General features: G+C 40.5%; 1 protein-coding gene across 5 annotated transcripts in view; it reads left to right on the forward strand.

The window, feature by feature from the left end:
- The window catches only part of nrxn2a (neurexin 2a), a 126,842-nt gene that overhangs the window by 29,842 nt on the left and 70,686 nt on the right, over window positions 1-26,314 (forward strand). For 4 of the 5 annotated variants that reach the window (XM_061054836.1, XM_061054839.1, XM_061054837.1 and 1 more), the window contains exons 3-7: window positions 689-709; window positions 11,908-12,209; window positions 16,854-17,015; window positions 23,067-23,496; window positions 25,617-26,000. In XM_061054836.1, the coding sequence (XP_060910819.1) occupies window positions 689-709; window positions 11,908-12,209; window positions 16,854-17,015; window positions 23,067-23,496; window positions 25,617-26,000 (1,299 nt within the window). Of the gene's footprint in view, window positions 1-688; window positions 710-6,851; window positions 6,882-7,125; window positions 7,138-11,907; window positions 12,210-16,853; window positions 17,016-23,066; window positions 23,497-25,616; window positions 26,001-26,314 lie in introns of all 5 variants that reach the window. The other variant, XM_061054841.1, reaches the window with a different exon arrangement.

Raw genomic sequence — 26,314 nt, forward strand, 5'->3', positions numbered from 1 at the left:
ACATTTATTTTCTTAACGGATATTTTTTTAGCACATCTTTAAGTCCATAATGCCGAATAATCCTCCTGGTTAAAGAATAAAAAGGGTCCTGGCAGGGGTTCCTTCATTAGCCGTGAACTTGCAAGCCAACAGACCACTTTTTTTTTAGCATGCATTGATACAGCTTATCTCAGATCAGTACGCTGTTATTTAACTATTCGTATTGTCTATAATGACAACCTGCATTTCAAATGCCTAACTGCAAAGTCATGAAGAAGTCAAAGAGCTCCAGCAACACTTGTAGTATGAAGATCAACTTTATGAACAAATTAGACCGACGCGTTTCGGCTTGTTGCCTTCATCATCATCCTGCACCTTGGTAGTCGGTGAAGTTGTGCCGGAAAATCCCACTCTGCTTCTTTACTGCAAAGTAATCGTGTAATCATGCTTTTAAATGTCTTAATACCTGCAATCATGAAAATAATATCTCACAGGTAAAGTATTTGTAATAAACATTGTCTGTGCTGTTGATGCTTTAACCATCCTAACAAGACCAAAAGAATGCTTGTTTGGCATAAAATGTTAATTAAGCAAAACATTAATAGCTCCCATTTGCATATGTTCATATGTGGATAATGAACAGGTAGCTGTTAAATATTCAATATACTGCAGTCATTAAATCTGTCTATTTGTCTTTGCTCTCCTGCAGCTGTCCAGAAAGAAGTGGAAGGTAAGACAATGCATAATATAATGAGCATAATGATGAGCATAATTTGTTTTTCCTGATGCTTTTATTTGCAGAGGCTATTAGCTACCGCAGCCTCGGTGTGTGTGAGAGTGTGTTTGCTTATTATTATCAGGTTGTTATTGTCAGTTTGGACTGCAGTTCTGACATCCTACATATTAAGCTGGAAGGAGATATACTATCACTGGTCACAGGGTCACTGAGGAAAAAGCACTTAATGTGCTGAATGCTCATTGTGTGTATAATCAGTGTGCTCAAGGTGACAGGAGAGGTCTGCAGAGTGCGTGGGTGTTGCACAATATGGGGAGCATTCATATACTGCATCACAGAGAAAATGACTATAGAGATATGCTTTGTTTTATTATTCATAACTCCTGTATTTTCCCTCTTTCTTCAGTGCATATATTCCTCTTCTAAACTCCTGTATAATGGGAGGGTTTATTGAGCCGTTACTGCCTTATATGCCATTATACTCTATGGCTAATACGTGGGCATTTGATGGCATAATTCCTCCTCCTTGAAAATCATCAAATTATAGATATAAAAGCAAAATTGTGTTTTTACGTGCATTTCAATTATTTTTCTTAAAAAGGAGAAAATCCACTTTCGCAGGAAATGAGACATTTCTCTCATCATTGTCAATCTTTTAACCGGACACAATTTAACAGGATTGGTTTCTAATGAGCTGCAAAATACTGAACGTGAAGGTGAAGATTGAAAGCGAGGAGGGAGATATGTTTAGTCTGCATCAGAGCGAGACATCCATCTCCCCAGTAAAGACTGCTGGTTCTGGTGAAAGGGCAGCCAACAGGCTCAGGAGACCCGTGCAAGGTGCACTGATCCACTGCACATTATAAATCACTGTTGCTGGCTCAAAGTGCAGCGGCCGTGCACACCTGTTTTCTGAAATCCTGCATCTGACTGTTTAACATAGAAATGAGCAGAATATAAGAAACTGTTATTTTCCTTCGTGTAGAGCATAGTAGACAGACGTGATTGTGGTATATTTCATATAGATAGCATACACTTTCAAAGAAGATTCCTATCTAGTAGAAGTTCTCAATTCCATGATTAAAGCAGCACCTAAGTTAGACTAAGTGACTGTGGTAAGTGGTTGTATGCTTCAGTAAAGTTAATAGGTTTCATCTCCGCACTATTTCCAAAAACACGCATTAATCATTCTTAATAAGAGCAAAGATGGCATGGCTCTGCTCCCAGCAAAAAGGCAGGCATTATTAAATGATATGCTGCAAAGAGAGCACATCACAGTGTTTATTGGATTAAAGCTCGACATGGAGACAATCCCCAATGCAGAATGCATGAAGACAACAATGACAGCAGCAGAATCACACTCACCAGATGCCTCTTTTCCTATCCTTCATACTCCATGTGCTACTCGGCAGTAAGTCTTTGTTGTTCTTCAATCGACGGAAATAGACAAATCGTTGTGTTCACTAAATCGCCTCCTTCCCCCAGAGATGGCAAAGATGGTAACCCATATGCTATATTTGGTTGAGGCTGTGGGTTTTAAGTGGTGCAGGAATTATCTGTATTCGTGTGAGGAAGTGCTTTAAGGCTTTTTCACAGCAGGTGAGTCTTCCCAGTTGTTCCTCTACAGTTCACTGCACGTGGGCTCCCTTCGATCTGAGCGGACAAAGGCCGTGGTGGGAAGTGCTCTAATGCCCAAAGAGTGCAGCATCCTCGGGTGTTTTGTGAGCAAAAAAAAAAAAAAAATCAGGTCTGTGAATGGGAGATAAGGACAGTCACCTCACAAGGCAGAAGCAGAACACAGAGAAATCTCTCAGACGTAAAAGAAAACTCACAGCACAGACATGCCAAGCACACAGACACACAGACACACTGACATTGTTTATTTTTCTTCAGATTTGTGTAGAGCACACAGTTAGGACATATTAAGATCAACAAGGGGTGACAAAGCATGCACGGAAAGTGTCAAAAGAAAGGACGCAGCTGGTCCTGGTGGGCTCGCATCTATTCAGCAGCAGTGACCTTGGTCTAATCCCTCATTACAACACGCTCCATAATACTACACTTTTTCATGGAAAAAAAAAACAAATTTGTCAAATTCTAATCCTCATAAAAGGGTTCTTTCTTCTTAGATGCTCGCTAATTAATGTCACAATGATGACTGAGAGGTCCTTCAACATCTGCATTCGCCTTCCCTGCTGTATTTACTTAAAAGTACCTTCAAAAGTTCAAACTGTTGGAAGAAATTGCAGAGAAACAAAAAGTATTTAGTATTTATTAAGTCTCAGTGACATAAATCTTTTTCCTGTTTAATTTTTGTAAAAATGTTCTACCCTGAAGTGTTTATAAATGATTTTTCAGGGTTTCCACTGACTAAACTGAATGTTTCGTTTGGAGATTAGAGGAGGTAAAGAAAGGTTTCTCTTAGGTCAAAATCAGTTTAAGTAAGGTCGACAAAAGGGTGTAGTAGGTTTAAAGTTGAAATACAGTGTTATTGTGTACTTTTATACATATTGTTCTTCCCCCTATGAAGCAATACGTATTTACAATATTTTGTTTTATGGCAAAAGTAATTAAGTAATAATATACAATCATTTGTAATAAACCTCCATGATTCAGGTGTCAAACCAGTGCTTGAATCATTAATTGGGTCGATGTCATCAGTGCAGCACACGGCCTAAGTGGAATCATTATGGATTTGCTCAAGGTCAGCACATAAAGATGAGTAATGTACACATTAAGCACAGCAAACACGTGACTTATAAACATTAGCTGTTCTTTATTCCCTAAAGGAGATCATGTTCCAATAATCATTCAGATGAAATCCACAAAGCAAATTTGCCAATTTACAGTTTCTCCACAGCCATGACTGACACTGTGGCATTTTGAGTGCATGTTTTTATTTATTACAAAAATAGATACTGAAATATTGTTATATAATGAGGCTGACTCAACTGGATCCTAAAAGCAATATGATAAAATTTTAATAAAACGAGCTCCCGTCACCTGCTTATAAATTTAAGGTTTCCCTGAAACTTGTCTTACATGGTTAAGGTTGCATCTTAATTACAAATAGAAATCTTGTAGATTTGTAGGAAGGGTGTTTGTTTTTTTGTCTCTCGCAGGCTTTCCTTCTGCAGGTCTTGTTTTATCTCGTTTCCACACACTGAGATTTGGATTTCTAGCTCTGCACAGCAAGATGAGCGAATTGGTTGGGTGGCTAAACCTATAAAAGGGCAGCAGCAACACACCTCATCCACTTAAACTCCATACTGTCACCTCCATAGTCAAAGATGACTCTGTTAGCTCAGGCTCTGGTTAAGTGCTGCCCGCCTTAGCACCAGCATCCGTCTCCATTAGTCCGGGATGCATTAGTCAGGCATGCAGGCCCTACTTTCTCGCCTCAGTGCTCGACTAAAATCAGAAGTGTGAGGAGTTATCATAGCATGGGATTTTATTTTTGGGTCAAATCTCCTCAGAAACCACCAAAGTGAAGGGTTAGACCAGGCTTTCCCTACTTGATGAAGAGATGGCCTCTGGCTCAGTGACTGCTCCTTCTTATTAGTTGGATAATACGAAATCTAGCCGTCCTCCTCCTCCCCACAGGGACAAAAGTCAAAGAAATGGAAAGAGACTTAACCAGACATTCTTCCTGCATGCTGTCTCTGCTGGTGGTGGCTCACAGCCCGGTGCTGCTGGGTGTGTCTGTGTCACTGTTAATGATTAACAAGGCTCCCTTTTAGCCCCTTGTCGGCGCTGCCATGTCATAGTTCTGCTGAGTGATGTGCTTTCTATGGTGGCCTGCAAGGACAAACGCGCTGCACTGGCCCAAAAGACATTCATTCGAAGAAGTCAACTGCAAATTCAGAAGAAATCTAGATTCTAAAAATTTGTATACCCAAACAAAAAACGAGAATTCACATGTGATGCAAAATGGACAGAGAAAAAACTGCAGAAATCCCCCAGATATGCATTAACAGCAAACATGCTGCACATACATTAACAATGCAATAACACAGACCTAAAAGATAAAAGAACAGAAAACAATGCATATCCTGAATTTGCTTCTTTTTTTTTTTTTCCTCTGAAGAACTTGTTTTCAGTTGTTGAAGCACGTTTTGCCCTCATGGGCCGCCGTAGATTTCTCATTTATCGCAGAACACTGGTGCTGAAGATACAGACACAAGGGGAAGATGAGCTCAAGTCCAGGCAGGCCGCTGTGCATGTGGTGAGAATGAGATCACCTGAGATGTGTCGAGTGGAAGGGCAGCTAACACTGTTAGCGTAGTGTGTACACATCTGGCTTGTCATGTGGAATGCACAGCCATGGCGAGAGTGCACACAGCAGCCCTTTGTCTGCTCTGTACACATGGCCGTGCTTGAATCCTGTCTGAGCAGAGGCTCAGTCACTGCTGCTGCGGTGACACACTGTATCAAAAGCCTACGTGTTGGCAGGCGAGGACGCTCCCGGGGGTAATCATGTCCATTCCACATCGAGAGCTGCAGCGTGAACAGCCTTGTTCAGTCGAACGTGTGCAGGAGATTTGTGCACCAGCAACCTGCCGCTTCATATTTTTTTTTTTTTTTTTTTTTACCTAATGACTGAGTGGGGACTGTGTGCAGGGGACTCGCTGTGTGAGTCTTGGAGTGCTGATGCTCTGATGAGGGATGTTTGTGTTGGCTGGTGCAGCAGAGGAGGCTCATGTGCTTAGTAGATGTGTGCGTGCTGTGTCCTCCCCGGTCTTCTTTTTGGCACGGTGTTAGCACTGGCTGACCTTTTGAGATTGTTTTCTGTGTTTCTCCATCAACTATGCTTAACACACGGCAGAGTGATTAGAGATCCAGGCTGGTGGTGTACGTTCAACCAATCAAATTTGCCTTTTGTCGCTGCATGTTGTTACCGCTTAACTTTTTTGAAGCCATCACCTTTAACTGCCAAGCAATATCGATTGACTTATCTGCAGTGTGGTTTCAGTTTTTTAAGACTGCAATCCACAATCGAGCAATATATGAGGAGCATGCTGTCTGTGCAACTGAGTTTTACATCAGTGATTGTTTAAGTGTTGGCCTCTGAAGCACTGCACATAGGCCTTTAAGGGTCTTTTAGAATTAATAAGTACAAATTTTGATTTGATTTTGTTCTATTTGTACTTATTTTGTTGTTTACGTGTATTAAGAGGGATAATAATTTCCACTGCTTTGGTGATGGCCCACTTTCACAAAGATGTTTTTAGTATATGCAATAAAAACATTCTGGAAATACTTATTTTTGGTTCATGTGGAACCTAGATTATTTTTAGATTTCTAATTGGGCCTTGGCTTTCTTTAATGTTGGAATGGCTGTGTTATACCATTAAGCCCTTTATTTTTTTGGCCAGTGCAGGGTGTGTTCAGTGTTGCATCAACTTTACGGGGCTATGTTGTTGTTTTTTTTTCTCTCTTTTGCTTCTGTGGGAATTAAAATATTAGACTATGCAGACCATTAATGACTGACCTGTTACATGATGTTTCCTATGTCGTTGTATCAGTGTCCTGCCTTCTTAACCACCTGAGCTCCATTAGCTGTTGAATCCTCTGTGAATTACATCGATGGTTGCTTATGATTTAACGGATGAGAAATGGTGTCACTGCTGCCCTTTGATAAAATGCTGCCATGTAGAATGTTAAATAGGCTCATCCGCAGTTAGCACTTACATGCAAATATCAGTGTGTGGAGACAAATGGGTAAGCCAGCAGAGCCTTGTGAGAGATTATAGCATTAATGTAACCACATGTAGCATAAAGTGTCTACACTGCAGAGCAGGATTTGTGTTATCAGACACATCTCCAACACTGTCTGCATCAAGTAAACATACAGTACGTGTTCCATTCAGAAAAAAGCATCTGTGTGAGCAACTGAAGGGTTGCAGCGATCCAGATGTTTTTTTCTCTCCTTGCCTTCCCTCTCCTCCCTTGAGATGTTTGTCTGTTTTCAGTTTGATTCCCTTTTTTATCTTTGAGTTCGACCTTCGACATCCGTACCTTCCCCAGGATGTCTGTCACAAACTGCAGTCCAACATTGTGACAATGCTTTTGTTCTCCCGAACCTCTTTATGAACTTCCTGTTTTTCGTATCCTTTTTTCTGTTCTTTCCCTCAAGGTCTGGCGCACCTGATGTTAAACCGCCAAGGTATGGGGTCTATTGGTTTGCTTTTCCTTCCCAGCCACCGTATCACAACATTCCCCCCTTTCCCCTGAATTCATTTTAGTTAACTGTGCTGCACTAATATTTCCTCTCCTCTTTTCTCACATACTTGCCTATTCGTTTTTTGCTTCCTGTCATGTTATGCTCACTACTCACTCAATTTGTGTCCGTCAAACCCTTGTCCTGACCACTGACTGAGCTACTGGAACTTCATCTTTGACCTCTGCAGTTTTTCGCCAAGGTAATGCATCTATGCTCATGGTTTCATGGTGTTTTCAGAGGAAATGAGTAGGTATGAATACATTTTAAAAAGATTTGGACCTCAGGCCAAAGATGTCTCTTAGGTCTGCATAAAAGTTCCTTCACCTTTTCTGTAAAAATAAGCAGAAGAATACTAAAACATAATATATTATAACAGGAATTCACATTCATTTTAATCTCAGTGCTGTACACAGATTTTACAAATAGGTACAAGATGGTACTGATTCCTCAAATGTGTGATCATGGAGTTGTTTATGATCACTGATCAGTGGGGCTGCAATAAACTTGACTTCAAATGATTTCTACTTTGCAGCAGTGCTGATGTGTTGAATATTCATTTAGGCACTGATTGAGAAAAAAAAAAAAGATTTCAGACTAATGATGGCAGAGTCATTTTTACATGAAGGACATGTTTTTACATAGAAGGGTTTAGAGTTAGAAAGGGACGCTCCTGTGTTTTCCTTGTTTTTTTTTTTTTTTCCAGACCCAACAAAAAGAATAATCAAGCATCTAATAAGAAGTAGAGTAAACCTTGGGAGAAAAAACATCTATTCAATTCATATTTGGCAAAACATTTATATTTGACAGAAAGAAAGGGAAAAAAAACATTTTTTATTGAATTCTATGGGTGGTTCTGACCTACATGAGTCTGCTGTATTTCAGCTTTGTGTTTTCTGAGATCCAGATAAAAGTCACCCTCCTGTCTCCATGGTAATCAGTGTTTTCTCTACACAGAGACTTTGCTTTGATGGCCCACACTGACAATATATTAAAAACAACAAAAATACACTGCTCTTGTTTTCATGTGTCTCTTTGAGTAAATGTAACTTGAGATAATTATCTAGAGATGAAATGTATCCTGGCTGAATTTTGACAGAATGAACACATTATAGGGATATTTCTAGAAAACACATATTTCCTCTTTGTTTGACTGAGTAACAGCACCTGTATTAGTGACTCTGTCTTACAAGATCAAAGAAAGCATTCTTGATACATCCTTTTTATTGTCAACCAAATAGTGCTGAAACATATCTTTACACAATCGCTAAAGGATAGCATTATAAAAACCCTGCATATTCAAACTGAAATAGCTTTGTGTACAATCGTTGACTCATATTTTTCACACTCCTCTGGAACATAAGTTAGTGAGAATGAAAAACCGAGTGTGGCCGTATCCTGGGTGTTCTCACATACATTTTCTGGTGTTGGACTGATAACACTCATATTGAGGTCATTTACAGTAGATGAAAAGGCTTAAGTGAACACTTCATAATGTGATAACTGCAGTTTTTCAGCCTCTATAAATGGTGCTGCTGGAGGCTCTACATGACTGTGACATTATAGATTATGGTCTGGATTCTTTGGTTACTTGCTTTGGGACAAACTTGGTCATGTAGTAATCAGTCTTTACCAGGCTTAAAGATAATGTTCAATTAAAGCTCCGACTTTCTGCCAGCTGCTGAACTATGTAGCCTCTGTAATGATTACCATTGTCTGTTGTATTATAATAACGCTGCTTTATCAAATATTCAGTAAGTCTAACAGCAATTGTGTCCTAAAGGCCGACAATAATCTGCTCTATCATGAAATGTAAATGTTTCTCCATTTTCTCCATGAAAAAGGGGAATTCCCTTAATTGATTGGGGAAATAAGATTTACATGAATAAGCCCCAAAGCAATTCTCGGCTACAATGAGCAACAAAGTACTGTACATGTTATTTCATGGGAAATACATGAGACATCAAAGTTTTATTCAGCATTTTAATACGGGACAAATGTTTGACAATGTTCCAGCTTTGGCCTGAGGGGAAACTCACGAGAGCTGTCTGATTTGATCAGAATTTATCTGACCACAAATAACGTAGAATATATTTTACGCCACTGTTGTCCCTCCCCAGGGAGAATCCCACTGTTACAATATAAATGAATTAAAAGCTTTTAGCACACTTTGGAAAATTAGGAAGTGGCTTCTTGCGTATGCGCTTGTGTCCTAGAATCATTTGCCTGTGTGAACACACTCAGACAAACAGCAGACACAGTCTCAATAAGACCATGCATGCACAGGTGTGATTATGGACAACTCATAGTGCTAATGCATGACCAGGCCTCCAGACCAAAGTTAAACTGTTGCCCAAAGCACATGCTGTAAATGCCTGACTTAGATTTATCCGACAACTTATTCCTCCGCCTTCAAGCAGGAGACGAGGGGCCATCTGCGCCCCAGGCTTTTGGACCACTTTGAAATTAATCACATATAAAGCTCAAAATTAATGAGCAATCCATATGTTGGTGCAGCCACTGCAGCAAAATGTAATTCTAAGAGAGAGATTGGAACAGGTGGGCCACAAGGAAGCACACCCAGATGATGTTATCCCACCTGATGGCAGATCTCTTCCTCCACAGTATTCCATTGATCATGATGTGACAGTTAGCAGTAAATGCATGGCTATGGGTGGTGCCTTTACAGATGTGGATGTATGGCACAGTCGCAACCACAGCTGCTATTAGCTATTTTAAAGCTTACTTGGTCAAGGGGAAGTTTTAGGTCCTTTTTTATTTTTTTAAGCGGCAACGCTACAAGGATTCTCTAGTGTCCTGAATATAGAGGGACATTTAATGGATTCAAACCATGGGGTGAGAAGAGATAGAAGATTAGATGATGTATAGCAAGACAGAGACAGGGGGAGGGGGAGGAAAGGCAGCGATATGTGGGTCGATGAAAAGAAAAGCAGGAGAGACATGTGGAGATTGTTGCTGCTCTGATATTCTGCCGAGTCTTCTTTTTATGATGATACCGGCGTTTGGCGATATATTCTTAAAGCTGCAGCCAAGGGAGGAGGTCGGCGGCTTTGCCCCCAGTTAGCTGCACCATGCATCAAGTGCTAAACGGCTTCTGCAGTGATGGTAAGGTAGTGCCAAAGTCCTTCTGGTTTTAGACAAGACACAGCCAGTAACGCCCTTTTGCAAGCCTGCAAACACCTCTCTCGTTAGCAGCGATACGGCCTGCTGCCTTTCCAGCCGCCCACACTCTTCCATTGATCCCTCAAAGGCCTTCATGAGGGCTTCAGGGTCATCTGCTAGTGACATCTTCATTACAGAAAGCTGGTAATGACAGACAGATAATTGCACTGGATGTGCTCAGAATATAATGACATTTCTTTACGTATATAGACTAATCCCTTTTAAGGTTAGATATTAGATTAGCTGTGCTGGCAGGGTTATTAATGGCACACATAAGCCCTCGTGTTCCTTCAAATTAGGCCACAAAGCCTTTTTCTGTCCCATAATTATTTTTCCCAACAGCTACACGTTCTGTATTGACTACACCTGCAACCTAAGTGAACACTTCACCTACTACATCAGTCAAATGCTGGACTTCACATTGAGGCTAAACAACAACAGCCTAACAAGATCCTGTCTGCACAGCAGTCGAGTACGGCGCTCAGACAATAGAGACTAATGGGGACTGCTGGTCCTGCTGGCTTAAATTGGCCCTGGAGTCCAGGAGCCGACAGTTACTGTACAAGCAAACACGGGCTTAAGGGACAGCTTATCCGTTCAGCTGGAAACAGCTTGCTCAGTAGCTTCGGGGGGCTGAATCTTACAAAACAAGCAAAGGAAGAGGTGTCTGAACTGACTTCAAACAGACCATTCATCAGTTCAAGACCTTTCTTATACAGCAGCCGAAATTAATCCTTCAGTTCAATGCTGTACTACGGCTTAATGTTGAGAAGTCTTGACCCCGAATTTCAAAGCAAAATAGTAAACAGTGTGTTTATTATTTAGTCAAGACTGGCATCAGAAAACAACACTAAAAACAAAGCTGTGTGCCCTTTGACTTCTGTGGTGTTGAGGGTTTGTTGCTGTCATCATTATAGCCTTAGTATGTATAATTTGTTACTTAATTGTGTTGATTTCCCAAATTCATATTGCAATTTGTTTGTTTGTTTTTATGTGAGTCAGGTTTCTATGTTAATCAATGTTATTATCGTTCTTTTCGTGTATCTTTCAATCTTTCCAATATCTGTATTTATCAGTTCATCTATATATCAGGTTGTACTTTTGTAAGTTATCATGCTGCTAACATTAGCAACAAGAGTCAAAAGCTTTACTTTGTGTAGGATGCTTGCCTTAGCATTAACGCTAAACGAACTGTGATGTCAGCCATGGGTTTAGTATTTTGTGCACAAATGTTTGTCACAACGTTTACAGTAATAGAGTTTTTTTTTACACTGCAACAGTTTGGGACTTTAATTTGGTTGAGCTACGTTAACGCAAATATTTGTTAGGGACTTTTTTATTTTAGTTGCAAATTCAGTTTGCAAGCGTGGACAGTGTATGTGTTAGATTCAATGAAGGACCTTTAAACCCAGCATAGCACTGCAAATCACTGGTGTATTTTAATAGAGGTCTGTGGAAGCTATAGTAAGCCTCGTTATGACAGGAAGAAACATGAGTTTGTTGTTGGTTTTGGTGTTTATAAGGAATTTCTATACAAAAGAGAAATATAGTTTATGATATCGCATGACTTTTCATTAACTGGAGAAAAAACATGCAGAATTGTGATCTCCCATGGGCAGCATGCAGTAAGAATGTACAGTGACATTTAAGCAAATCTCAGTAGCTTTACAAATGTGTACATGTATAATTCAAGTGACAGTGGCATATTGGTTTAATGATATAATAGACAGTAAATGTAAGCATGTCGACTGAAACAGCTATCTAATATGTGTCTCTCCTCCCTTCTCAGGGCAGGAAGAGTCCATGGCCACCTTCAAAGGCAATGAGTTCTTCAGCTACAACCTGTCCCTGACTCCCATTCAGAGCAGTTTGGATGAGATCACACTGTCCTTCCGTACGCTGCAGAGGAACGGCCTGCTTCTTCACACGGGGAGGTCGGCCGACTACGTCAACCTGTCGCTGAGGAACGGAGCTCTGTGGCTCGTCATCAACCTGGGCTCTGGTGCGTTCGAGGCCCTGGTGGAGCCTGCCAGCGGGAAGTTCAACGACTACGTGTGGCATGATGTTCAAGTGACACGTAACCGCCGCCAGGTGTGTATGAATTGATGAATTAGGGTCCCAGTAATACTGCTCTGACGCAATTAGGGTTTAGATACAGCAGTCCACAGTCACGGTAAACAACTGCTATGCAGGTTTTGTTGATTCTGTAATATTTCTGCTCTGCCGGACTCCTTATATTTCCCCTTTTCTGCATTCTGAAACATATTGCATCTCTTGCATGCATACTGTATCGGGTCATTGCCCTCTTTTTCATGGAATGGATGGCGTTGGTGGGAGTTTTGAGTCCTTTTATAGTCAGGCAACTTGCACTTTTTCATCACATTTCTGTGAAGGTCTTTTTTTGACCTCAATAAAAGAAAGCCTCAACTCATAAAGCATTATCCATAATATTAATGGATCTTACAGTCTGGTCTCTTTTCTACCCAAAACATTTTCTTCACAACTGTCTGGCAGGTTTTGACAAACTCCTCTTTAACAAAGTCTAAACATTTTTTTTTTAGGAGTAACCCACATATTCAGCTTTGAAAAAGTATCTGAGCACTCATGCAAGAAATAGAAGAACATTTTATAACGACTAAGGCCAATGCACTTTTACTGCTGTACCTGCTGTACTGTGCTCAGACGAGACGACCCTCAGGTTTCATATTCATTAATTTTGTCCACTGGACATAGCTCAGAGACGAAGTCCCAAACTAATTTACAGACTGCCAAGTTGTGTCTGTTACATTAAATGTTACCCTGCTGGCACTCTTGACTGCAATATTTCTATAATTACTCCCATTTTACTGCACCTTGAAGCCCCACCAATTATTGATTTCCATTTCAAAGAAAATGTGCAGTGTGAATGCGGCTGTAGATAATTGTCCATTCCTGCAGGTCTGTGGAGAGTTGTAAAGTCATAGTTGGTACAGTCATGTTTAATGTTGGTCAGGTGACAAACTGAGAAGGTAAATACATCTCTGAATGCTAATGTTGATCTGCTGAGATCTTGAAGTGGGCCTTGTCATGCAACTTTAAACCTGCAATGGGTTTTTGTTTTGCCACTCTTCAGTTTCAGCTCTGTTTTTTTGTCTACTCAGGCAGGGGCATGTCCAGAAGGGTAGCTAGGGGTGGCATGCAGGTGCCTCCTCTGATTGGCTATTTGCCTTGCCAGAGGTGGGATTTATGTCGAAATCCACTATTTAAGCTGGGTTGCATCACACAGATCATAGTTTTCAGTGTGCAGATGTTTGCTTGTTTGATATGGTTGTTTTTTTGTAATACTTAAATTGTGACTTTAGACAGACATGTGTGTTTGAGTCCTTGAAGAATTAAACTTAGAAGATGTATATATTGCCATTATCTTGTGTTACTTAGAAGTCGATTTGATTAGTGCAAAGAGAAGGGGAAAATAAATGCTCTTCATTCATGTGTGTGCACACAGTCTATGGTTCTTCTTCGGGCCACCCCTGCATAAGTCAGTGCGACAGATGGGCCACCCCAGTACAAAAAGTCTGGACACACGCCCTGCCTCCTACTTCTGAGAAAAATAGCTGACTCTGCAGCTTCAAATACGGGATCTATATAATTTAAAAACTGAAGCAGAGCACAGTTTTGTGGGGGGAAAAAAGAAAATATTGGGTTAAGGTTTTCTCCATGCATGTAGTGATCGGAGCCTCAACATGCTTATTATTCGCTTTAAGCTGCATGTTTTTAAGGACATTATTTCCTATTTAATAGTTTAGATTCCATCAAAATGTGTCACATTTTCCTTTTATTGATACTCCAACTTCTGGAAGTATTTGTTTGTGGTATGATTTTTTAAAAACATTTGGCGAAACCTCACAGTTAGTTTTATTTGAAAATTGAAATTTCTTAAAAACAGTTTTGACAGAATCATCTAGACATGAAATGTGTGTCTCTTAATTCTGAGGAAGTAGTATGTAGTTGGATTGAGAAAAGCGCTAATAATTGTGCCACCATCACAGTATAAGAAAGTACATCCATACCAGATTATTGCTCTCGGATTCATACAAAATTACGTTGTGACTTAGTCTATGACATCATGATCAGATGTACGTGATTTTGTCAATGTTTAAATGTCAAATCTGTGCCTAATGAATATTTATGGAAAATGTAATCCCTGTGATGACACGTTTTCTAACAACGTGCTTTTGTCTTTATTGCTTCAGTCTGCCAATGTGCTTGGCACTTATTTGGAAGAGTATCAATATGTTGAAACTCGCACAATGTATTAATTCAAGCAGAGCTGTTATTTCCTTAGCTCAGACAAGCATCAAAAGAATGTGCAGGAGAGAAGTGACACCGCTGAGTCCCACAGAATCTCAGTGGATCTTTTCTATCACATTATTGACACTTGAGGTAATTGGGCTTCTAAACGTGAAAAGCTGCCAAAACATTCTGTTGAAATAAAGCGATCGCTTTTTAAATTAAGCCATAAACTTAACTTGTCTTTTTTTTTTTTTTTACAATAATAGGTGCACTAATGTAATGCATTCAAAGGTTTTATGTCTCCTCTCATTGTGTTTCTGACTCTGTCATCATGGCTTATATATTCCTAGCCGGTCACATTAACCGGTATATAAAGTTGCAACCTCCTCCACATTTATTTCCTGACTTACCCTGACTTACAGAGGATCGGCAATCCAATGCTTACGACGTCACTCCTGCTTTCCGCCCAGCATTTGATCCCTGTGTAAATTGCTTTCCCCTCAGATAAGTTACCCCTCTGACATGTAGATAGGGAGAACTGTAACTCCCAAGAGAGTGCTGGTGGAAACATTTTATTAGATCCGCTGGTGCTTTTCAGGCTGGAATTCCTCCTATTACCACCACCCACTCCATCTGTCCTTTCTTACTCTGTTGTGGGCTAAATGACTAGTGCTCGGGCTCTCTTTTTCTGACTGTTATTGATGATGCACTCAACTATTTCTGGGCACATGATTTGTTGTTTATCCTCCTGAACACCGCACTTAAATGTCACTGTAAGGAACAGACGTAGTTTCCCGTAAATCTGCTCTGCATTACCCTCTGCGTGTAGAAATCCTTTGAGCGCTCTAGCACATCTAAAGCCGGCATCGGGCCTTTAATTAATGATGTTTTTGCCTAATTCAATAATTACCTTTGAACCCAATCATCCCTTACCCCGCATAACACCAGAAAAGTAACTATCTTGGGATACCATGTAATAGCCATTATCAGAAACTGGCCATGCTTCTGTAGACGTTGTGGAGTGAAACATTAATCAAATCCCAGACATGAAAGCTCTTTGGTTTCCAGAAGTTTCTTTATATGTGCAGTATCATCAACACACAGTCAAGCCCCGCTATTGTCCACTGTGTAAGCTTAAGATACTGAAGGCTTCACCAGTAGATGGACAGAAATCAATACCTGCCAGCAGCAGAGAATAATACGGCAGGAGCTTGTTTGAGAGAGCTGACACCTGAACACACCGTGTCGGATCAAGCCTTTGTCTCTTATCCTTTTGCTTTCGACATACCACGGTGTTTACCAAATGGAAACACAAGTGAGTCTTTAGGATACGATTAAAAGACTTTGGCTTTTACAATTTAAATGGCTTCTCCATAGGTCGCACATTTTTTTTTAACTATTTGTTTTTTATTTGCGTACTGAAACCTGACACGGTGATATTGATCCATTAGTTCTGCATGACCCTTTGGGACTCTCCTCCAGAAAGGTCGAGGTCTGCTGGATGAGTTGGTGTTGTCAGCAATGTAATCATTCTTTAAACTGGTGTCCATATATGCAGCTTTGACTTTTGTTATCTTCATTTTTCAATCACAAATCATCCCATTATTCTCCTTTTTTTTTTAAAAAAAGTGTTATATCACAACTTCTTCAATGAATTCAAATTGATCAGAGAGCTCTGTCCTCTTCTTTTTTTTACGTACTTTATGAAACTGTGTCTGATATTTGAAAAGCGTTCCCACTTAAGTGCTGCATGTATAAAGTGGTTGGGAATGGCCGTGTGCATGCATGTCCTTGTTGGAGCTTTTATTTCTCAGTTCTAGCTTTAAATGCAAATTATACTGTAACACACAGTGCTGTTTACTAACGAGCCATAAGCTTTTTACTGAAGCATTTCCTGAGAAGGGAACATTTCCACACCCCAAAAAAGAAATCCTAATTGTATTCACTTCCCCAAAGTGGAAGCTAATATATATTTGAGCAGGAATACAATTTAACTGTAGGCTTATTGTCATGGCAACTGGCATATAATTTTTTTCCCTACAGCCCTATTCAGTCATTTCCTTTGTCTGTGTGTGCTGATGAGACTGATATGGGAATAATCGTTTTTTTGTTGCTGCCAATATAAAAAATAATGTAGCTTGCAATCTTGCTATCTTTAATCTCATATTCGTCGAGCTTCCTGCAGCATGCATTTTATAATATCAGCTGAAGGAATATTTACTGTATGGGTATATTGATTCCACTCCAATTTTGCTAATGTATCAGCAACAGGGATCAGCTGAGATTAGTGAACCAGTCAAAGCTGTTTCTTGTAATAGCCTTCAAGATTTATCATCAAGAAAAGCACAGCTAGAATCAAGCAATGAAGCGTGAAATAATTATGGCCAGTTTTTTTTTTTATTTGGCTGAAAATATCTCACATTCTTGTCATGTTTCCCCCCCCCCCCCCATTTCCTCGTCTAGGTGACAATCTTAGTGGATGGGATCCTCACCACCACCGGATACACCCAGGAGGACTACACCATGCTCGGCTCAGATGATCTCTTCTACATCGGGGGCAGCCAGAACACAGCCGACCTGCCGGGCTCCCCAATCAGCAACAACTTCATGGGCTGCCTCAAAGACGTGAGTATACAGCTTGACCTCTGTCACCAGCAGAGGACTGGAAACACTATCCTGCCCTCCTTAGATAGCACAACCCTGTCCTATAAGCAGAGTGTGTTAGTGGTTATAGAAAATCAGCCCTCACATTCATATTGATTCTCCTGTTGGAGGGTGTTTGAAGGTGAAATATTCAGAGCATGTGTGTTTATAGATTCCTGCGGGAATTCCTTTGTGAAACGATGCCTGATATACATTGGAAACATCTTCTCTTCTAGCGTCTGAACTCACTTTTTCAGCCACTATTTTCCACATTTTTGGAGCTATTTGACTGCAGCCTGTACCTGTCACATTGATTATATCGAGCACCCAAGTTAGGATCACGTGTTCAGCATTAGAATTAGTATACACAAATTTTTAATGAAGTGAGCAATCTCATAAAAAGAAAATGGGAGTACTCTCTGCTTTTGAAGTGAGAGAAATGCTCTCACAGACCTACAGAGGATAAGGAGGAGATATGACTCAGACTCAGGCTGTAGATTGAGGTAAAATAGTGACAAAGAAAAGTAGTAAAAGCATTCGAGTGGCAGATGGGTGTATATATATTTTCTTAGGTTCAATACACAACACAAACAAAAAGAGTTTCCTCTGTCATAGACATCCCTAAACACTTATAAACTGTGATTAGGCTCCATCCTGATCCTCATTAAATCCTGCTTTATAAGATGCAGCTGAGAGAACAATGTGCCAAGGACAAGACACACACTAAGATATAGGATGCATAAAATGAAGGGAAGGAAATGGAGTAGAAATAAACTCACTTAGCCAGTAACAGCAGCAGGAAATTGAAGCGAAACATAACAAGCAGAAGCTTCCTGTGAGAGTTAAAGCTTGGCAGATTGTAAAAAAGTGGCATAGTGTCTTGTTAAAAGTTGATTGATGACATATTTGAAAATTGTCGCAGACTTTCGTGCTTGACTTCGCTGCTCCGCCAGAGCCAAAGTAAAGAAGATTTATCCCTCAAACAAAGTCAAAACATTTTGAATAACCCTTGAGTTTTAATCACCAAGTCGTTTTTTCCTACCCTTGATTTAGACAGATAATCACTTTGAGATATGAGGTCTCAGAAAAAGCCGGCCCTAGTCTCACATAGATATATCTCAACGCTTTGCTGTCGCTCTTGCTAATTTAATCCGGTACACGGGCTGACAGAAAATTATTTCATTTGGATTCACACATGCAGCTTACTTATACATTTTGGTGAAATATTCAGGGGTGCAGTTCACGTGTGAAAGGGGCTTTAGGTATAAAGAACATATCTCCACTTCTCCATGTGTATTTCATTGAACAGAACTCTGAAACTCATTTATTACTTAAAGTGGATACAAATACAGCATCCTAAAGCTTTCAGTTGTCCCTTATAAACACATTCTGTGCATGCACTTACTGTACTGGAGGCTCTGGCTCCACATCGGTTAACCCCCGACTTTTGTAAACACAACTGGTTATATACCATCACAGTGGTGGTGTTGATATCCAGAGACCCGCAAGAAGCTGTGTGCCCGAAATGGATTAAACTGTCTCGTTGTCTTTTCTGCTTGCCAGGATTCTTTCCCACTATTGCGTTGATAATGTGATTCATGTAAAGGCAAACATTTTCATCATAGCACAAGACTCTACTGCTTTGTCCGGCATCTTTGGATATGTTGTAAACATTCAACTGTGACTTCTGCAGCTTTCCTTTTCACATAATGCTCTGCTTCCTGAGAACAGGTCTAATCTGCTGCTATAAGGGACATGCATGTGAAGGTGACTCTGGTGGGTCGTTTGTAGTACACTACTTTGGTATAGACAGTTACAACAACTGTCTTGAATAATAATTTGTTGCACCTTAAATTCCCTCTGATAGGTTCACAATGAAGTTAGATGAAAGCCTCACATGTCTCAGGCTCAGGCTTAAGGCTGCCTTTTGCTTCTGTACAAGATGTCACGGGCCATAAAAGAAGTGACAAAATAATATGCAGTTGAAGTTAACAGTTACCTCCATGTTCAGATGTTGCAGCCTCTGCGTGTCTGGAAGGGTCCACACGGCATGCTTTTGCCATTCAGAGTAGGATCCTGTTAGTGTTCCTGGTCTTTTCACAACATTTCATACTTTATCGTTGAAAAATGAACATTTTATTCTCAACATGATGCTGCTGCATCTTTCATCTGGCAACACTGCCATTGAATTTAAACTGACATTCAGGGTCCTCCAACATATGAATCATACAGTCTTTGATCTCCTGACGTTTCCTCTTACACAACCATGAGGTGACAAATACATTTCATGATCACCTGGATTTTAGTGCGGCGCTTTAATCACATCAAAATGTTGAAATCAGTCATTTCTGTTGTTTATGACCAAATACTTGAAAAACTAGTTAGTTTCCCGTCAACCTTAGCAGTATTTCATTTTCACATGCCCGCTACTGGCATGCTACACTAGGAAAGATAATCTGTCATATATTTGTATTATAAGTAGCAGGGATGGCTAATAGAGAGCACATTAGCATGCCTCTGTCAGCATTTTGCCGCTAGCATTTCTGTAAAACTTGGGCTACTGAGTGCAGCCTCCCACATCCACTAGCTTAAAGTATACATTAGTTTGAATGTTTTTTTAGGCTATTCCTTTTTTAAATTTCTCATCTCATATTTCCTGCAGCCTACAGATTTATTTTAATCCTTTAAAACCATTTACAATAACACAGTAAGGACACATGTGAAAAAGAATTTGTCATAGCATCTGTACTTGTAGTTTCATTGGTTGTATTCATAAGTACCCAATATTCTCATTTCAAAGCAATAGTGTTAACTGAATGGTTTCAAACTGAATCTCTACATAACTATCTGCAGTGTGAATACAGTGAAATGAAAATGAGATGTTATTTATGGACAGATTGTTGTCCCAGCACCGCTGCCAATGCTGCAACCTCCGCTCTGTAGGCGGTGCGCCTGGTGGTGGTGTTTAGACCTACTGCTGCTGTGAGTTTTCACACGGATGAACTGTAGGCAAGCATGGAGAGGGTGACGGGGTAAAGATTCATGGCGATGGGTGAAAACAGAAAAGTCTTGGTAATGAGGGTGAGCGATGGCAGAAGCAGAACTGATTTAACAGGATCAGCTTTGTCAAGAATTTCAGGAGCCAGGTTCAGAGCCGGGTCAGCCTGAGACACAGCTGTATGAGCAGCGGATCTATGGAGGGAGGAATCCGTCTTATAGTAGTGAGTGTTGAAAGTGTAGGCCATGACTAATCCCCCTGGACATTACATGATAAGAGATGCGAGCGCTTCTGGGCAGAGGCCATCGGGTTCATCAGATACAGGAAAAATAATGGCCACGTTCAGACAAATGTCACGACTACAACAACCTGCAGGGCGAGATGAATTTGTCTTTGAAGCCACCCGCTTATTGGCCCGTACTATGTGTGCCCACAGGATACCCAGACCTCATCATTAGGTACCTCTACTCTATTGCTTCAAAGATTGAGCCCAATTTGGTTATGAAGAATGTACTAAAGCTGCAGAGAAGATCTTACTCTCAGACTGCTGTTATTCTGCACTTGAGCATGAAAGACATGAGGGCTTTGTAAATCGACACAGAGAGAGCTCTATTCTTGTGTTTTGGGATACTCTGTAATCCTTGTCACATACAACAGGCATCCGAGTTTGGTGAAATAGGATTCCACTTCCTGTATTGTCCTTTGACTTACATAATAGCCCTGCAGAGGTCACAGTGTGCCTTTTTGTTAGATATGGTTGTAAGCAACGTCTGTATGTAACCACAAACACCCTGTTCACGCTTTATCTGGGTTACTGTTTTGATTGACTGGCTTCCTATTTAAAAATTGCCTGTTACACTTATTTCTCGATGGTCAGTTTCACCATCTGATTTCACTGCTTAATTAGTCACGCTGAGGCAGTGTGAAGTGTGATATTGGCTCAAATTGCCTCTCAGCTCAGCTGTTAGTCCTCTGTGCAGTGTGCTGTGTCACCTCAGGCGGTGATGGGTTTCTGAGCTGTGTGGCAGATAACAGTGGGCTCCGGGTGACTTACAACTGATACAAAATGAGACAAGGACTTTTGTTTCCTGCTGTGCATATTGATGAGCCCAGAATGACAGAAGAAAAAAATACAGTCACTATGAAACCACTAAGAAAGTCTGCTCTTAGTTTACAACAGGATATCTAGTTTGGTTCCAATGGTCGCCGGTTCCTGACATTTTGCGCCGGTTATGTCATTTTAAGCCATAAGTTGGCAGTAGAGATCAGCTGGTGGAGCCAGGGTATCTACGTCCTGCCCCTTCTGCTAACCATAACACACATTTAACTTATAGATCAAACGGCAAAGATACCTTCAGTTGGTACAGTCCAACAGAAAAGAGTGTGAAATGTTCAATGACTCCAATCTTTCATTTGTTACATTTTTTCTCTCTCTCTCCCTCCTTTTCTAGGTAGTAGACTTTCTAGTAGTCACATTTGTAAGCATTGAAATAACTAATTAATTACTAAAAACTTCTCAGAACACTCAGATAAATGTAGCATGTTAACTAACCATAATGACAGAAACCTTCTTTGAAGAAAAAAATGTATTTGACGTGTGTTTGGGTTTCCTAGTTTGACCCATGTCCCTTCTGGCAACGTGGAGGAGGCAGAGCTTAAGAATGTTTTGGCTTCATTTTTGAGGAGGTGTCATGTCGTCCATCTTTTTATACAGCCTTTGATTTTGTGTTAAGGCAGAGGGAACGGACCCAAAAGCAGACTGTAAGATGTTTTTAGGTGATAAAATATCCAAAATAAAAATGCCAATGGCCATTAAAGAGAGGTGAAAACACTAGAAATACCACAATGAAGACATCCACATTAAAATCAAAGGGAGTGGAAAAACTGCCTGAGAATTAAGGGGGAAAAGTCTAAATACAATTGGGAGCTATACTGCAAAGAATAAGGCAAGGTTGAATATCATAAGCTCAAACTAAAATAAATGAAATCCAAAACTAACAGGGATATTCCATGAGTGTACATCTTGTATTTACAATAAACATATATCTATAGAAAGGTTTATTATTTTTGTCTGTTTCCTTTGATTGATCTGAAATATCAATCCCATTGTTAGACTTTCCTCCAAGACAGAGGAAGGTTTGTGCATTCACTGCAGCACGAGTGCAAAATCCACCGTTTAGCAGCTTCTGCAGCATGAGCTCAGCAATGAAAATGAAAAATCTAGTTTATGCCCTCCTACATTTACTTATCTTAGCTCTTAAAATAATAAATTGTGCGTTGTGCTTGCGAATGACTGAGTCCATCGCTCTCCCACCCACCATCTCTGGTCAGACCATTTACTTTGGATAAAAACACATAATTATTTGTCATTTTGTAGGTGCTCTGTCTGCGATTCCTCCACTTCAAGCTTTAAATCTATTTCACTGTCAGACCCATTGTACGTTCCAGAGAGAAGTATCTAAAGGGCTAAAATGTATGTGTTTGTATTAGCATTCAAATCTAAGAGCGTTTTCCAGTCCTACAAGTATTTCAACTCATGCTGCTTTCTCATTTCTTGCTGCCATTTTTTCAGTTTCCTTCAGATCTAAAAACAGGCAGACACACTATGTGGTGAAGGAGATTCACTGGTCTCACAAATAATTAAAAACATTCAGCATTTAAACAGAAAAAAACAATGTGTTCAGGTCTAAAAGCTTCCATTTCTGCATGGATACACGGCAGCAGTCAGTAATATTTTTAGTAGGACAAGTACGATTGATTTCTGTTCTGATAAATGCATCAAGAGCTTCTGCATCAGTATAGTTAATGGTGCAAGTTTATTTGACACAGCTCTGGAAATGAGATCATCAGGACATTTTCTAACCGAGCTCTGAGTCCTTGGATGATTCATTGTGTTTTTTTGCTGCATGTCCTTGTGACTGCTGCTGTGTCATATCGATTCTAGTACTTATCGATGAGTAATATTCCAACCTTTGCTCTGAATTTATTGCTCTGTCTGGCTGTCACCTCACCATGACATCTCTCTCATTTATTAGGTGGTCTACAAGAATAATGAGTTTAGGCTGGAACTGTCACGGCTGGCTGAACAGCGAGACCCTAAGATTAGTATCCATGGTGACCTGATATTCAGCTGCGAGAATGTGGAAGCCCAGGAACCGGTTACCTTCGACAAGCCATCTGCCTACTTGACATTGCCCAGGTGGAACACAAAGAAGACGGGTGCCATATCTTTTGACTTCCGCACCACAGAGCCCAGCGGGCTTCTTCTGTTCAGCCACGGCAGTCTTCAGGGAACGCCACCTGACAAGAAGCCCCGGGCAGACTTCTTTTCCATAGAGCTGCTGGATGGATTTCTTTACTTGGTCATGGATATGGGCTCTGGCAGCATCAAGTTGAAAGCCAGTAACAAGAGGCTGGATGATGGTGAATGGTGCCACGTGGACTTCCAGAGGAAAGGGCGTGACGGTAAGCAAAGAATTTGTATTTGTGAAAGCAGAGCACATAGCTGTGAAATTGCCCTATTTAGGCAACCACATTTACATGGCTGCTTTTTTTCTTCTCACATCACACTCGAGGCTGGGAGGCTCAAATGTGGTTATGCCAACAGAAAAGACAATCACTATTAATCCAAATGTCTGTTTAGGTTCTCAGGCTCCAGCTATTCGTAATTCAAAGCATTATGCAACGTTCACTTCAATGAAGTCCAGTTGTCATTGGATCAAGCTTCAAATATTATTCCAATTTTACCAGCAACTGAAAAGACAATGAACTGCAAAAATCTTGAAGAACGTTGGACATTATTTTGCCTCCAAGCCACATTTGATTTGCTACCATTGGACAAAAGCAAATGTTAGCATTCAGACACTTCCTTGCTAACTGTTAGCTAGGAGCTGGCTGAATACTTACACCACTTAGTCTTGTACGATACATTAGGAGAGGCGTAAATTCCTATCTTAAGATAAACATTGCAAGTGAGAGGTTGGATACTAATATGAGCTACAGTATGAGGGTAGCTTATAGTTACCATGTTGTTGTTGGTTGTTGTTTTGTCTTTTTTTCTCTTCTTTTAGTCCTTTCCTATGCCTGCTATATCACTTTCAAAAGCTAATATTAGCTTCAGACGCTATAGTTAACATAAATGTAGCTATTAACTAGCTGAATACCTATCGGCTGATGGTAGCTAATGGGTTATATCAAGTATGTTTTAGAGTGATGTATAGTGTTGTTTGTTGGTAGAGCTCTAAATGCTTTTCCTTTTGTATTACTTTACAAGGTGATGTCGGAATCCAGTCTCGTCCCAGCTAACAATAAGCTATACGTTTGGAAGTTGCTGAATACATTGTGAAAACAGCATGATAAACTCTATACTCAAACAGCAGCTAATATTAGCATTTAACCATTCCCTTGCCATGTTTATCTTAAACTAGGAACTTTGCCTTTATTATTGTATCATAAAGCAGGGCTGCTAGGTTTTACCAAAAATTTGGAGTGAGACTTCAGTAGACGGGACCTTCTGCCACTGCCAGAGTAAATGGGGCCGTTTGAAGGCAGATTTAGAGTCATTTCTAATTTTAAATCAACATTAGGATTAAACTGTTGTGATGTCATTATTTGGTCATAACCATCAATTTGCTCATTTTTCGCTCTCACCTCCATACCAGCTTCTCTCCCTGCATTGTTGGCCTCCTCCTGCTCTCTTCGTCTCTGCTTTTTCTCCGAATATACCCTTGACTGAATATGCAAGAAACATTATCAGCAAGTTAGTGACTAAAAGGAAACATACACATAGTCTACAAAAATAGTAGACTGTTGTGATGTCATCATTCAGTCTTTTATTCTGTCATTATTCAGACAGCCCCTCTCCCGCGTATAATTATTTTTACAACATAAAAACAGTTTCCTGTAATTTTATAACATTGTTCACAATGGACCAGCATAAGTAGAAATAAAATTGTTTGCAAGCCTGTCGCGCCAGAGTTTCAGTTTCTTCTCCTTAGATGGCGATAGTATGACCTACCCTAAGTGTGATGTCAAGGAAAAACGGCCTGAATGAATACAGTTATATATAGGCTCTATATGCACTGCAGTGAAACATGCATGCACATCGGCTTTTAATCGCTATGATATTTTTAGTGAGTCATAATTGATGTATGACTTTTTAAAAATCCCTGTTAACTTGTTTCACAGGTTGCAAATTGTGGTCAAACACTAAAATGGGCCTTATTAGTACTAAATGTCTGCCTTATTTGTAGAAGACACACAGCTCCTTCCTTATACCCGCCTTCAGATTTCTATAAATACATTTATTCCTTCTCAACAGGCTTAGATTTGCAATTTATAATTCTTCACTTTTTGAGTTCAAGTTTTAGTTATAGGCTCTGCTTTTGCTCAAATAATCACCTGCCAAGGACTGGCAGTGCTGGGTCCTAATCCACACTCGTTTTAAGACAAGCAGAGAGTAGTGCCCACTTCCTCAATTTCACAGTTTTTTTTTCTCACTTCTCACTTAGCACAACCCACACACACCTGTCTTCATTTTCTCCAACAAAAACACTGTGTAAGTTGACTCACTGCCTGCCCTCCAGGCTTCATCTCTGTGAACAGCCAGAGCATCCCCTTCTCTGCTAATGAAGGCAGCGAGATCCTTGACCTAGATGGGGACATGTATCTCGGAGGTCTACCAGAGGACCGCCAGGCCCTCATACTCCCCCCTGAGGTCTGGACAGCATCCCTCGGCCTCGGCTACGTGGGCTGTGTAAGGGACCTCTTCATTGACGGTCAGAGCCGTAACCTCTGGAGGCTGGCGGAGATTCAGAGCGCCACAGGTGTAAGCAACCTCTGCACGAGAGAGACTCATGTCAGGTGTGCCAGAGACACGTGTGCCAACGGCGGACTCTGCAGGGAGGGCTGGAACCGACACATTTGTGACTGCAATGGTACTGGCTACCTGGGCCCAAGCTGTGAGAAAGGTAAGAGTTTCTGTGAAGGATGGGAGAGGATAAGTGATTTTAAAATAGTGCTGCAAAGCTCTTAACACACTTTGGCCAGTCTTTTATTTATTAACATGGCTGTGTCCAAGCTGGAGGAGCCTGCTCAGAATGGAAAAATGGAAAAACAAAGAAAACTCATTAACAGGCTTTTATGCTCTGACCTTTTAACTATAACAAAGTCATTAGCAATCACAGCTTGATCACCTACACACTAAATGATGTCATAACTATTCAAATTACAGTTCTATAACCCTCCCCCTCCCCAACCCCACCCCCCATCTTTCCACACCCCT

The sequence above is a fragment of the Labrus mixtus genome, chromosome 14 (genome assembly GCF_963584025.1).
Source record: "Labrus mixtus chromosome 14, fLabMix1.1, whole genome shotgun sequence".
In the NCBI taxonomy this organism is placed as follows: domain Eukaryota; kingdom Metazoa; phylum Chordata; class Actinopteri; order Labriformes; family Labridae; genus Labrus; species Labrus mixtus.